This window comes from Scardinius erythrophthalmus, assembly GCF_964197995.2.
Source record: "Scardinius erythrophthalmus genome assembly, chromosome: 6".
NCBI lineage: Eukaryota > Metazoa > Chordata > Actinopteri > Cypriniformes > Leuciscidae > Scardinius > Scardinius erythrophthalmus.
Window position 1 is genome coordinate 9,004,792 of NC_138226.1, and position 16,173 is coordinate 9,020,964.

Consider the following 16,173-nt stretch of genomic DNA (forward strand, 5'->3'; position numbering starts at 1 on the left):
GAACATGCAATATATATAAAAAAGAACAGAGGCTCTGTAAAAAAAAAAAAAAAAAAACAGTGAAAACATGGATTGCTGGAAATTTCGGTCAATGATGGGGAAAGAGTTGAAAATGACTTTTTTTTATCATGTGCATCTCTCTTTTTTTTTTTTTTTGCATGTCAAAATATATTTTCTGAAGCAGAAAAAAAAAATTTGGTGTCAAAGCAAAATAAATAAAAATATATATTTTTACACTATCATAAACAAAAACACTATCATAATAAAACATTTAAATTCAAATATTCAGAAAATAATATGTTTTTCTTTTTTATGAAAATGTATATAATGTGCAGCAAAATAATACTTTGGAATTGGTTTGTGCATTATCAAAATGTGTTTGAAATGTAAATCTTTCACATGTTCATCAGTGATTCGTCATTTCTCCTTTCCTAGAGGACAACTTCTTTAAATGACACATCTTGCCCCACTCTTCCTTATAAGGCTTGCTGTTGTGCCATCATCACTGCGCCAAACACATTCACTCCTACACTGCATTGATTGATGCTAGAGAACAGTGCTGATTGTGTCAAAATCCTTACTAATTTGGGAGCTACTTGGCAGAGACTTGAGGTACTCCAGATGCCTCCTGGCATCTTCCTGGTTATGCCGTACGTAATAGATGACATAAGCGATAACCATCGTGAACCAACCAAACATGGTGACAAACATGGCTACATCGGTAGTCTTATGGTGGAAGTTGCAAAAGTTTATGCCTGAATCCAAGACTTGGGTGACAGGTTTGCCCGCGTACTCCTCCTGAACAGAGGTGTGGCAGCTCACCTCGTTCACCGTCTCGGGGTCCAGCCAGAGTTCGCGCAACACCTCCTGCAGGGTGCACTCGCAATGCCACGGGTTGTTGGACAGGCTGATCTTGGCATGCAGCCGAGCGAAGGCCTCCTTGGGGATGCTTTGCATGTGATTATGGGACAGGTCGAGCGCCCGCAAGCTCTCCGTGACACCTTGAAAAGCCCCAGCGTCCACGGTTTCAATAGCGTTCCGTGACAAGTCCAACTCTTGGAGCCAGGGAAGGTTTTTAAAAGCCTGGTTTGGGATTTTGGTTATGCGATTGGAGGACAGTTGAAGTGACACAGTATCGTGCGGAAGGTCGGGGGGGATCTCCACAAGGTTGCGAGAGGAACACTGCACTACGGTTAAGCCATTCCTCTCGGAGCAGTGGCAGCTCTTGGGACAGGCAAAACCCATCACGCTCAAACAAATCACGGCTAAAAGTAATCTCAAGATAAGGGGATAGCCATGAGGGATGAAGACTTTCTTTGACAGATGAGCCCCTACAGGGTAAGTCATGTCCAGCTACTTACTTTCTGAATGCTCTACAGTTCAAGGGCAGTCATTGTTAATCCAAGTCATATTGGAAAATTAATGAGTAAACATTACATGTCACTGTGTCATTCCAACAGCGGGGAGTTTTTCCTTATTAACGCCCTTTTAGCATATGTAGAGTAGTGATTTTAATTTTCAGGTGTTTGAAGCCATTGTGAGTGTCCTGGAGAGAATCCAAACGAGACCATGAACATCTGAGAGGCAATTAAACATTTGAGAGGAAAAGGTTCTACAGCCAAGTTTTAATTAGAGACCAAAAGCAGAAGAAAGATTTGAATAGGGCTCCATTCACTTGAAGTCCCTCCTGCCAAGTCTGGGAACTGCAAGAACAAAAAGGAGAACAAGAATCACCCACACAAAGAGACATTTTGGATTAACAAAGAAATTCATATTTATATAAATTAAAGATTGAAAGTTTTTCTTCCATGTTCCATAGAAAAAAAATAAGGCATAAAGGTTTGGAACAATATGAAGGTGAGTAAATGATGACAGAATTTTTATTTTTGGGTGAACTATCCCTTTAAGATATGCTTTGTAACATACAAAGCAACATTAGAGTGCTCTGACCTGAAATGGATCCAACCATGACAAAACAATTTGAGATAAGTCTCATATCTTGCAGACGAATACATTTGTTATGCTGCATTTAATCTAATAATATTACAAAGGGCCGATTTGTTAAAACAAAACAAATCAATTTCTCATTTACGCCATTGCAACACAATGCTCATTAAAGGCTATTAGTAACTCTAATGATGGAACAAAACAAAAAAAAATACACATGGATAAAGTTTTTTAAAGGGGGGGTGAAATGCTATTTCATGCATACTGAGTTTTTTACACTGTTAAAGAGTTGGATTCCCATGCTAAACATGGACAAAGTTTCAAAAATTTAATTGCACGTTTGAAGGAGTATTTCTGTGCCAAAAATTGTCCTTCCGGTTTGTCACAAGTTTCGGAAAGTTTTTTTCGAGTATGGGTATGTGTGACGTCAGATGTAACGGAATTTCCTAATATGGGTCCTAAGGGCACTTCTCCGGTAAGATCGCGGGCGCGTGCGCACTCCTAGACCAGAGAAAGAGAGCGAAAGAAGTTCGCCATCAAAGCGCCCTGCCCGGCTTTTGGGAAGCCAATGTCACCAAAGAAGTGTGTTTTTGGTTGCCAGGGCAAGACAACCCTGCACAGATTCCCAAAGAACCCGGCGTTAAGGCACCAGTGGATGGAGTTTGTTTTTCCTATGCATAAACGGAGTTGTGTACGTTAGACTGTTTGTTCCCTGCATTTCGACGATGATTGTTTTATAAACAAAGCCCAGATCGACGGATTTGCAGATCGTCTAATGCTTAAGGATCGAGCAGTCACAATGATAAAGGTTCGGTGAGTAAAACTGCTTCTAATCTATTGTCTCTGTGTGTTGTTACTGGCTCTGCGCGTTAGCACAGCTTTAGCTTCGCCCACACGGCCCGCCTCCAGCCGCTCGTTTTTTTCCGGAAAGACTCGGTACATCCTATCTTTCTTAATATAATATAATAAAACTAAAGACTTTTTGGAGATATGAAGGATGCAATACTACTCTATAGGTACTCAAGATTAACAGGAGATTGAGTGAAAATGAGCATTTCACCCCCCCTTTAATATCCCAATAGTTCACTCAAAAATTAAAATATTGTCATTTACTCACCATCATGTCATTCAAAACCTTTTTATTTCCCATCAGTGAAATCCAAAAGATGTACATTCTGTAATAAGCAGAATATCCCAGTTGTTCTTTTCAGCACAAGGAAAGTAAACTGCTAAATACTGACAAACTCCAAATAGGATAAAATGTCTTCTCGGAAGTAAATTATCATCAATCATATTGGTAAAAGCGCTATATAAATGAAGGTGACTTGACTTGACTATCATAAAAGTGGTCCATATGACAACTATATTTCAAGTCTTCATTTCTATTTCATTTAACTATATGGTTCAAACAAACAAAGCTTGAAGCATCTTTGACACTCCACATTGTGTGTTATGGAAGAACCAAAATAACACAGTGTCAGAACAACATGAGGGTGAGGTAAACATCACACGATTTAATTCACACTATACCTTTAAACTTACTAGACTAGAATAATTCATTCTAGGACAGATCATATAAAGGCCCTACATTGTGCTGATCAATCAGATCATGACTACCCTTTGACGAACCAGTCTAAATGGATAGCTTACACTTTAGGGCTTTTCACATTGTTTTCCCCTTAACCCCCGCGCTATTGTCGTTCTAAACCTCGCTTTTAACCCCGGGTAAAGGAACATTTCACACTTGTAAGAGCCAAATGTGTACAGTGTGAAACGATGCAGTGTTAGAATGTTACGACTAGATGCTTAGCAACCGACAAGCCTCATATTCACGTGCTTTGGACAGTCACAGAAACACTGCGTGTTGTATAAACAGTAGTTTCAGTATTTGAGGGGGGAAAATGTCAAATTGTAGTGAAGAAGAGACCGTTTTATTCTTACCTTTATAGTTTGAAAAGTCCATTCAGGATAAACTTGATAGTACAGCATGCCCATACAATATATAAGAATGTGAAATTTTAGAGCCTTTTTGTAAATGTATTGTGTACAGTGTTCGCCAATCAGTGACACTGACACCGCAGATATGCAAATAAGAATGTTAACCCAGGGTTTATGAATGTAGAGTGTTAAACGTCAGCTTATGAATAAATTATGAGATGTGATTCCCTTTACCCTGTGTATAGAATGACAGGGTTAACTATTTCAAGTGTGAATAGCTCTTTTGTCAAAACCCCCTCTGCTGAGACTCATTTTATAAGAGTCCGTAAGGCAGGTAGAAAATATTAATAGGCCTAAGCCGAACACATGATGCAGTGAAATGACTTTCATTCTTTCCACTAAAACTTTGTCACAGACAGCACATGAGACATGTGGGATGCATCATTTGAAAGTGTCGAAATAAAAGATTAATTCACGGGCAGTGTAGGCTACAGTAAGCAATAAGCAACACAGCTCAGGATTGATTGTTGAATCAGCAGCAGCTCAGTAGCACTAGTTGATTATTGTGATGGATGCTAAACCTCAAGCCACGTTTAGAATCCAATAGGATGCAAGTAGGACACATGGCTCATCTATAAAGGTGTGTTGCGAAAGAGGGATTGTGAGTGATACACCCTCAGCAAGCACATCACAGCTGCATTTGCATTATTTAAAGTCCTAAACATCCTAAAGAAACCACACATTCAACTGAAAAATAATGTAACCACACTAAAACATTTTAAATACGTAGGCTACCTGAATACAAACGTAATTTGTCTGCTTTTTTAAGCTTACATTAAATGAAATTCAAATATGTGTCAATAACAGACAACAAACGTTTTAACTATATTGTCAATGAAGAAGAATCAGAGCAGAGCATGGAGGTGTTTTTTCTAAAGTAAGACAATTTACCTCAAAACAAATTATATCAAAATATTCAAAAAAAAAAAAAGATATGAAAATAACACATGAGAGCAATGTAACAACGTAGGTAGGCTACATGTAAGATGGAATTTAATACAACTGGATGTGTGCCGACTGTTTACGGTTTAGACTTGAATAGCTTTATATAGTTTGAGAGTGAAGAGACAACGCTGGAGTACGTGTTGCCAGACGTACGATAATTATCGTATTTGTACGATAATTGCGACCTCTGTACAACGTACGATCAATAATGAAAAAAATCCCATAATGTACGATAATATCAGAATTGTGTGACGCTTCAAATGATGGTCGTTGTAATCATATGGCTTCATACTCATTGATCTAGCTGTGGATTCTACGTCTACCGAGAAGAATTTTGTCATTATGTCTTCTCGGCCATCATCGTGGAGGAGAATGACTCTCTCATGAGCACAAGTTAATGTTCGTTTTGTATATTTTATACAAAGTTGTATATGTCATCTCTGTACCTATGTTTTGCAAGAAGAAGAAAAAAGTAAAATAAAAAATAAAATAAAAAAGTCTGAAGTCGATATTATAGCAATAAAGTCACTTTCATGTCGTGTCAAAAAGTTATTCGTCAATAAATAGCTGTATTCTGTAGCCTACGTTTGACTCGTGTACGATAATTTTGAGCTTCTGGTAAAACACTTAGAAATTTCCAATCTGGCAACACTGCTGGAGTATCATAATTTATCTCAATCTCTCTTTCTTCTCTCATTGGTAGGCTAAAGACGTAGGCTATGCATCTGGTAAGCACTTTACATTGAAAAATGTACCTGCCAAAACATGACGACAGCATAGGTTATAGTAGGCTACGAGGCTGGACTTGGTAAGCGTACTGCTAACAACAGACTGAATACATGAAAGAAACGCTGAGAGAAAAAGTCATCGTATTTAGACCATAATAACGTGGGAAATTAAGTCATTTGCAAACAAAACTGAGTGCATGTAAATCTTGTCTACTCAAAGTCTATATTTAATGCTCACGCTTGAAAACATCCAATTATTGTATTATAAACATATCCTGCACCTACTGTCATTACAAAACAGCTGACTAAGGAATAAAATATAGAATAGCATGTCAACCTACATGCATTGTTCTTCAAATGAGGAACTACAAAAGACGTAACAATAAAATAAAGGAAAATATTAATGCAAGATCATGACACAAATATTACACGAGCATATACAGATAAGACAAATCTCACTAGCCTACTTTCCAGAACGAATTACAGATATTGCATTTAAGCTTTATGTGTGGTTTCAAAAAGTTTGCTTTTTAACATGAATTGTATGCATTATCATGACTTACCATACTTGTTGATACTTCAGTGGATCAGACGCCTTCGCAGTGAGTGTAAAAAGTGAAGAGCACACAGCAGTATAAGACAGCCGCCTTGCGCTGATTGGATGGCGAGCTCTGTTTGCTGTGCTGGAGGCTGATGGCGCGCGCTCGCTCCACCCGCTTCTGTTCTTCTGACTGACTGACTAGGCTACTCGTGGTGAGGATTTTGATTCATCCCAGTGACTCGAATCTTTTTTATCAGTTCACCAAAAAGATTTGTTTCGTTGGTTCGTACAGTGACGATTTCGAAATCCTTTGACCCGTTTACAAAAACGATTCAGTAACTGGTTCGTTCAGTGGTTCTTTTCAGCAGGTCACATATTTGCTCCATTAGTGTCGTTTTGTTTTAGAAGAACTATTCTCATAGAACATTACGCTTTTCCTACAGAAATATTAGTCTGTAGGCTACATCTTAACAGCTAAACTATTAAAATGCCCCAAACAATTGGCTATTTTAATTCCTGCACCGCTTTTCAACCGAATTGCTTCCTAAACGTGAGAGCCACGGCAACATAGGGTAAATGTTTTACCAGGCTGAGTAGCCTACTTGAAGTGAGTTTGAAGTCTATCGAATAGGCCTATGCAATACAATATAATGGATCGCAAAATAATAGCCTACGAAACGTCTTTCTGTTGAGTTGTCCGTGAAATTCACAGATAAACAAACAGCTATAAGCCACCAGTGTAGTAGGCTACGATTCACAAACATATCTTCTGAGAAGTGTGGTAAAGTTTCGAACTCTTTACAATAACAAAACTGCTTCGAAGGGCTTTTCAAACTAACCTCATAATTATCTTACTATTTCTGCCATAGAAAGATGTGGTAAAAATAGATAGGTCCGGTCTTTGATTATGATTGGTTGAGACGCGTTCGAAGCAACAAACATACACCTGTGACCGCATTATATTACTACGCAACTGCCGTTTGTGATACTTTGTTGCTGCATGTGTTGCTTGGCAACCTATTTGGAACTACATTGCTTGGCGGAGGAATACATGTTATAACGTTATATTTTTTGTTGCTGGTGTTTATTTTATCAATAAAATAAATATCAAAATTAATATTTTTATGGAGTAACCGTTTTATAAAAGCAATAAGACCCTTGAAGCCGTGTTTTACAGTGAATTTAGAACAGCTAAGGGGGTTATAGGCACTCCGCTCCACATCGTGCCTAACAATGCCCCTTAGCTGTCTTTGACATACTGACTGTCTATTTAATGTTTCGTTAAAGACATATGTTGGCAACCGTTTTTTTTTTTGTTTTGTTTTTTGTTTTTTTCCTGTAATTAGCTACATGAAAGAGTAGGCTACACACGGAGAGGTATGACCTCCTAAAATCTATGGTATAAAGATTGTGCAATCCAGTGACGGATGCTAGGCCTACCTATGGTTCATAAATCGTTTTTTTTTTTTTTTTTTTTTTTTTTTTACAGAAATTGGCATGTGTATTTGTAGCATGGAAATATCCTGAATGTTCATCGGAGACTGGACATTGTAGATTGGAAGCAAATATTCTCTCAAGGTAACTTAGGTTACTGTAGATTACTTCATTTACCTGACCTAAAGACTATACCAGTACAAATACTTCCTAGAGCCAATAATACAGAATACAGTTTAATTATGATAAATTATTAATAGCATATGGATGTTTTGGAATGCTTGAGAACATTTATCCAGGCCTGTATAAAACTCAACAGTAACTTCCTGATTGTTGTGAAATGATTCAGGAACTAATTCACATAACTCTTCATAAACCTACTAGCCAGCATCTACTTATTTAGGCAGGACTGCAGAATATAATGAGTAGTCTGTCAGTGACAGCTGACAGGTCAGACCATCACTGCACAGGATTGGAAACCTATACTTGTCAAAACCTTGTTTATGTGACATCCGAACAAGTCTTATAATACTGGGTGCATTACTCTATGTAAAATGAAGATACAAATTATATTAAATCAATTTGTCTGAAGGGCAATAAGAAATTAAAGGGAAACCTATACATCCACAATCCACAACCAATTCATTTTATTTTTGGTTGAAATAATGTTTTATGTTAACAGCATTTTTTGTATTTTGGCAGCCTTATGGGCACATCATTTGCAGAATCCTATATTAATGTGGTAGTTCGGTGTTTCTTCCCTAAGGTAAAGATAAGAAACTGCTCCTTTTTTAGTTTTGACTTTTCTCAAACTTATACTATGAATCCAGTTTCAAACAGGGCTGTAGTCCTGGGATAATTAGGAGTGAAATCAACAGCATTGAATTACTTACCACCACAGTGTTCGTTCCAACACCATCCACCAATTAAATCACACTTACCAGGTGGGATTTACATCAAGCGAACCAATTTGCCTATAGTGCAACAGCAACTTATTACCTTAATTGCTTCAATTGAATAATGGAGTAATGCAGTTTAAAACCAACAAAAGTTTAAAAGTAATTGAGGATATTGGGAACAGAACCATCTCTCCAGAGAGCATCTCACAGCTGAAAACGTAGAGATACTTACGTGGAGGTCATTAGGAGGAGTTCATAAAAAAGAGTAATGTTCAAATCTTCACTGAGACCAGGAGACCTTGGTTTGAGAGCATACGTCCAAAATGTTTCCCTCTTGAGAGCCTCTCCTCTTCTTTTATATTATTCTCCACAGCTTTAATGACTCCATGTGTGACAGGAGTTAGTCTGTGGGCAGTTTTAGAATAGGGTTTGTTACGCTATCAACCCACAACCAAACATTTTCAATTCACAATATCATCTTGCAACAAAACAACACCTATCTATATGCCCTTTAACATTGGCCACAGATAAGAGAGGTTTCTTTTTTTTTTTTTGCATTATACTGGTTTTCATTGATGATGGCAGACACTCACTAACCTCTTTTGATTGTTTTGTAAGCAGTTTTCCGAACTCGTATTTCCTCAGCTGCTCATTACCTGGGGGCACTATTTTTATCTCCCAGCCATTTACTAGAATTGCAATAATGGACATTTCTTCTAAAAGAAACTATAGGGCACTGGTGGGACAGATTCACCAATGTATTTTAATATAGATATACTGTATTCTCATATATTTTCCTAATAAAAAGCAAAACCCTTCAAATTATTTAGCAACTTAACATGGAAATGGCACAAATAATTAAAGTCCACATGAAATCAAAATTGACCATACTTACTTTGTTTGCCTAAATTGATTGTTTTGTGGTGAACAATTCATCCATGCAAGTCAAAAAATTTTTTGGCTTCATAATCTTTAATCAAAATCTGAAAATGCCCCTCCCCTCTGCATTGGAGGACCTTCCCTGATGACGTATGTTTGAGGACTTGGGTTGGGAAACGCTTTACCACTCCCCTCAAACCGTTAGTCTGTTATGAGCAGAGATGGAGAGGAGGAGCGCTAGAGTAAAACCCTGCCCTCTGTTCAATATTCCGTTTCACTGGGAAATACGTCACAACACTGGAGAAAAGTCGTTTGCAACTTCCAGTTCACGCGGACTTTAAAGACTTGGAATTTGAATACAGACTTAAAATTTACAGCTGCTGACACTTTTCATTCAATCCTTCAAACTGTGTGACCAGAAATCACTCTCTTATTTCGGTCTGCTGCAAAACGTTGATAAATGTGATAAATGCCCAGAGCTCTAATAAACTTGTTCTCACCATGCAAGAGTAACAAATAAAAAAATGCTAATAAGTGCACATAAAAAAGCCTTTTACAACCCTAATTCCAGAACAGTTGGGACATTTTGTAAAACACAATAAAATCAAGAATCTTTGATTTGTTAATTCTCTTGAACCTATATTCAAAGGTACAAAGAATAAAAATTGTTTTCACTGACTAACTTAATTGCATTTTGTATATTTAAATTATTTATTTATTATTATTTATTATTTTTATTTTTTTGATGGCTGCAACACACTCCAAAAAAAAGTTGGGACGGAGGCAAAATAAAATGGAAAAGATTACAGAATATCCAAGTTAACCTTTTTTGAAAGTCCACAATTAGCAGGTGAATTAGTAATAGGTGAGGGTATCATGTTTAGGTATAAAAGGAGCATCCACCAAAGACTAGCAAGACTTGCTAGCAAAGAAAAGAAAAAAGACTTGCAAGCAAAGAAAAATCACATTTCTCAATGCAAGATTGCAAAGTGTTTAGGTCTTTCACCATCTACCAAACATAATACTGTGAATGGATTGAGGGAATCCAAAGGAATCTCAGTCCGTGTAAGGCACGGCAGAAAACCTCTGTTGAATGTGAATGACCTTCGAGCCCTCCAGATGGCATTGCATGAGAAACCATCATGCTAAATATAGCCTCTTGGGCTCTAGAGTACCTTGGAAAAGCGTTGTCACTCAACACAGTCTGCTTCTGCATCAAGAAATGCAACTTGATTCTCTGTTACGCAAAGAGAAAGCTATAGAAGATGATCTAAAAGACAGTGTAAATGTGTGCTGTAGTCAGATGAGTCCATGTTTCAGCTTGTTTTTGGAAAAAACGGACATTGACTTTCCAAAGACAAAGGGGACCATCCAGACTTTCATCAGCGACCGGTAAAAGCAAACATCTGTCATGGTATGGGGTGCATCAGTGCAAACGGCATGGGTGACTTGCATGTGTGTGAAGGTACCATTGACGTGGAGGCGTATTTAATGGCATAAAGGTGACATCTTTCCTGGGAAGCAAGACAATTCCAGGCCTCATTCAGCATGTGTTACAACAGAGAAACTTAGAAACACTACACTATGGAGTTGAAGTTCCTGACTGCCTGCCTGCAGTCCAGATCTGTCTTTTATTGAAAATATATGAACCATCATGAAAAGGAGAATCAGACAACGATGACCACTGGCTGTTGAGCAGCTGTCTTATATCAGGCAAGATTGGGGAAAAAATCCACTTGCAAAACTGCAACAATAATCCTCAATTCCCATATGATTCCATTAAAAGGAAAGGTGATGACACCCTGGTAAACATGCCAATGTCCCAACTTTTTTGGAAGGTGTTGCAGCCATCAAAATTAAAATTAATTTATATTTACAAAATACATTTAAGTTGGTCAGTGAAAACATTGAAACATGTCTTTTAACATTTTCAGCAGGTTTCAACATTTCACATTTTCTTTTGTCAGTTAAAGGGATAGTTCGGTCAAAAATGATATTTAACCTATGATTTATTCACCCTCAAGCTGTTCGAGATGTATATGTCAATCTTTTTTCAGACGAACACATTTTCAGTTATTTTAGAAAATGTCTTAGATCTTTCAGTGGTTATAATGTGAAGTAATGGGGTCCACCTCCTTCCAGTCCCAAAATGTGCATGCATCCTTCACAAAAGTAATCCATCCGGCTCCAGGGGGATAAATGAAGGCCTTCTGAGGGTAATCCGTGCGGTTTTGTCGTAAAAATATACATATTTAAAACTTTATAAACGAAAATAACTGGCTTCCGGTAGCGGTCGACACGCGTTCACGGAGATGGATGCTGGCGTATGATGTAGGACGTAGCGTAGGAAGCGTCGTGACATAGAACGAACGTGACAGCGCCGCCAGAGAGCAGAGCAAAACAAAACTCTACGTTCGTTCTACGTCACGACGGGTAAAGCATCCCGCACGGATTACCCTCAGAAGGCCTTCGTTTATCCCCCTGGACCCGGATGGATTACTTTTGTGAAGGATGCATGCACATTTTGGGACTTGAAGGAGGTGGACCCCATAACTTCACATTATAACCACTGAAAGATCTAAGACATTTTCTAAAATAACTGAAAATGTGTTCGTCTGAAAAAAGATTGACATATGGATCTCGAACGGCTTGAGGGTGAGTAAATCATGGGTTAAATTAAATATCATTTTTGGCCGAACTATCCCTTTAATTAAAGGCTAAAGAGAATTAACAAATCACACTTTCTTGATTTTGTTGCATTTTACAAAATGTCCCAACTTTTCTGGAAAGGGGATTGTAGAAATACTATTGCTTCCTGGTAGATTTATTTGAGTCCAATCATAGCATGAGCAGATAGCCATTTCATAAATTACAGACGACCTGTCATCGCTCAGTCTAACTGAACAGGAATTAAGTGACAGGTATGGACAGCAGTCTGTCAGCACTTGCAGTTAGACGTTTGCCATTCTGCTTTGAGATTTTTCACAGCTAGCTCTATGACACATCACACCAAACTGAGATAAATGTAGACTTTAAATTACGAAGATAATATTCCCAATTTGGTGATCCCCTCGAGGAAGACTGCATTTAGATTAATGAATATTTCAACACATCACCTGCCTCAATGTGCTCTGGATTGATTAAACGTTAAAAGTGAAAGAGTCAGGCAAGTGAGCTGTGAATTAAAGCCAATAAGATCACAAAAAGCTGTTGAAGATTAGTCTGTACTGATTTGATTGGTTAGAATATACGAGTGAACATGAATGTTACACTCCATGTTGAGCAGATTTAGACTCTTAATGGTGTGTGTGGAGGCCTTTAAAGAGGTCTCTTTTGACCTTTCTGTTTAGCTACAGTAGATTAGATGCATTATTAATGTTCATCTCCGCTGAAGTGGACAGTTATGAAAAGATCAAAGATGGTGGCATTCACTTATGAGAAAGTGAGGCTTCTATAGCGTATATTAAGCTATAATCCCATAAAAACTCAGTTATTGGATTCATCCATTTTAATGTGAAAAGCGTCCTGTTTCTATCTCTTTTTGAAGGGCTATATCACTCTTCCATTAGTTTCAATGTTCTGCTGCCCATTGGAAAATGTTATTGCACACAGGCTGCTTTTTACAGTAGCTCTCAAGAGTATAACACAATATCCTTAGAAATAAATAGACACAAATGAGACTATGGTTGACATACAGCACAGTGAGAGTATAATAATTGTGGATAGCATATAGCTCAGATAATTTGAAGAATTTAATGTTTTTCAGTTCTTATCAAAATGACCTGACCTTTTATTGCGGAATTAAATTTGAGTATAGTTCAGAAATGATTCAGATCTCTACCGAAACTCTAGGGGTTCTCAACCTTTTTGACACTCATTTTATTTACATTATTCATGGTTTACCTCATATTTGCATATATTGTCCAGTACTGGACTAAAATCTTACCTGATCAACATGCATTGCTGTTGAGGGTCTCAGGAGATGTGCAAGTGCCACTGCATAGTCCTTAGCCATGAACAAACTTTACCTAATTGTATATCAAGGAAGCTAATTTTCTCTTTCAATGCACCTTCACCTGAATGAATTCCCTCTTCTAGAGCATCTTTAATGGATAAATTACGTGTGTCAAGTGCCAAAAGAGAATTCTGCCTCTGTAACCATTGGACTAATTCAAGCGTATCAGTGCTGTGACAAAGTAAATCCATCTCCTCTGATGGGTTGGTTCCTGATTAAAATACGCTTTTAACCCACTTAGATTTATCACAATTATCCTTCGAGGTCCAGCCAGGGTTTGCTGGTCACTGTCACCAATCTGCAAACCTAGTCCCACAGCGGACCTACATTAGTCAGAGCCAAGATGAACCGAGTGTTTCAGAGGTTAATTAAAAAACCCGCTCTTACAACGCATAAACGCGGTGATAATCCAATGTGAAACAATCCTATGAGAAGCACTAAGGATAAGGAGAGGTACTGAGCTGTGGAAAAGGGAAATTATTTTGTCCTGCATTGTGCGTTAAACGGTCAGCCATGCGCGGAGCTGATAACAATTCAATGCCCGGAAATTTGAGATTGGCTTCTGAACAAACTGGAGCCTGGCAAATTCAATCAACAGTTCAAAGACCTCAGGTTTAGGCAGCATGTACGACGCAAATTTAATATAGATTTATAAATAACATTTTAGACCTTGTGATACCTTCAAAAGTGATATCTTATAATTTGGAAAGTCTGGTCTGCAGATATGGCTCAGTTCCCTCCTTCAGAATTAATTTTTTAATCAGGTTTGTTCAAATCTCTAACCTTGAAGTTAAGAAGAAACAGTATAGCGATCGTCATTTCTGTTCTATTGTGGCGTATATCTGAGTGAAACTGCTTCTCGCATGAGAAAAAAATCATAGAATTTTGTTCAAATCCCCAACCCTTGTGTTATGTTGGAATTCTGTGCACTCCCCTTATGGTCCGGGCCAAATTGACCCGCATTGGATTCAATGCAATTCCTCAAAAATCACACTATGAAAAACAACAAAGATTCAGGTACAAACTGTAAACTTTTAATATCAACATTTGTCAAATATTCCCCAAAATATATATCTGAAGATATGATTTAATGAAAATGTTTTTTAACCATTTTTTAAAACTGTTTTGCTTTGACAAAATTTGAATATACATTATATTTATATATATTTGAATATACATTTTTTTTTACTTTTTTTTTTTTTTTGCTTAGAACATCATAACTGAACAATTGATCAATTAATCTGAGCTAATTTTTCCTGCAGTCTATGTCGAAGTCTCAAGATATTTCAGATATCTTGAATATATAAATGAGAGCTTATTTTACTATCTGCTTCTGTCAAAGATTTTCATTTGTAATTTGAAATTAACTCTGAACACCATGATTTAGCTTTTTCTAGTGTGTTTGGTTTGGGTTAGAGCACTTTTAGATACACTTACACTTTAGAACTGGAGTTGATGCCCAGTTGATACATAAAATAAATGTTTTTATGTTGTGTCTGTACAGTTGCTTTTGAATAGGGGGTCAAATTGACCTGCGAACATCACAAATGTAATAGTAATTTTGTTTGTATATGTCAAAAAAAAAAAAAACACCAGCATGTTGAAACTTTGCATGCATGTACATGAAGATAAATGCAAAAAAGTCACAAAATATCAAGAAAAAAAAAAGATTTAATATTATTTCAGGTAGCTTTAAAAAATAAATGATAGGTAATTTTTACCATCTGTGGCTGACAAAATATTTTTCTGTATTGAAATAAGTGTGGAAAACCTGATTTTTTTGCTTCATAAGGTAGTAAAAAAATAAAATATCAAAGTATAACCAAGAAATGTTATTATTTTGGGTCTGTACAGTTGCCTTAGAGCGTTAAAATATGCGGGTCAAATTGACCCGCGAACATCATGAAAGGAACAGTTGTTTTGTTTGTATATGTCAAAAAACACCAGCATGTTGAAACTTTGCATGCATGTTCATGATGATAAATGAGAAAAAGTCACAAAATATCAAGAAAAAAACCATAGGTTAACCAGTATTTCCAGCAACTATAAAATTTAAACGGGTCAAATTGACCCGCAACATAACACAAGGGTTTTAAAGTTGGCATGAAAAGGAAAAGTGTAGGGTGGGAATAGTGGGAATTTATTGGATAGTTGGATCAAGGGAGAAGGGACGTTAATTTTTTTTTATTAAATAATTAAAAAAATAATGATGTGCACAGATAATTTATTTTGAAATAAACACTGCAACATTCTAATAAATATATAAAAAAGAAGAATTCTCAATTGACTTTAAATATGAGAAATTGAAATGGTGATTATTGCTTTAAACACCACAATTTCTCTGTACTAAAGGCTGCTTATGTTGATTAAATTAATAATGAATTAGAAATTAATTTAATGAAGTGGATTGACACTAATCATTTACTGCAGTATATCTGTCTCTTATGTTTTAAATAAATGTCCTATCTTGATGTATAATTGATGAAAAAAAAAACCCCCACCTAATTAGTTTCCATGCCCTGTTTTACTCAACATAAAAGCCAACCTTTCAGTAATTTAGAGGGTGCCACCCTAGGGAATTAGGCGTTTTGCTCTGTGATTGACAGTGAAACGTATCCTGCTCCACACATTCATGAACAAAGTGATTGAGGCTTATAAAATTATGAGGCAATCATTTAATCTTTGCATTGGCTGTGTAACAAACTCAAAGTCATGTTAAGGCCTGGCTGAAGATTCATTGTAGTTTTTAACTTCCTCAAAGAAAGAAAAGATCAAAAAAGCATTTAA

The 16,173-nt window shown here is 36.9% G+C and overlaps 1 protein-coding gene across 1 annotated transcript; it reads right to left on the bottom strand.

Annotated features, from left to right (window-relative positions):
* Positions 1 to 546: 546 nt before the first annotated feature.
* On the bottom strand, positions 547 to 1,347 carry lrrc3 (leucine rich repeat containing 3; the record flags this gene model as incomplete). The annotated part of the gene is made up of 1 exon (XM_081367685.1): positions 547 to 1,347. The coding sequence occupies one exon, from the start codon at positions 1,345 to 1,347 to the stop codon at positions 547 to 549; it is 801 nt and encodes a 266-aa protein (XP_081223811.1).
* Positions 1,348 to 16,173: the final 14,826 nt, after the last annotated feature.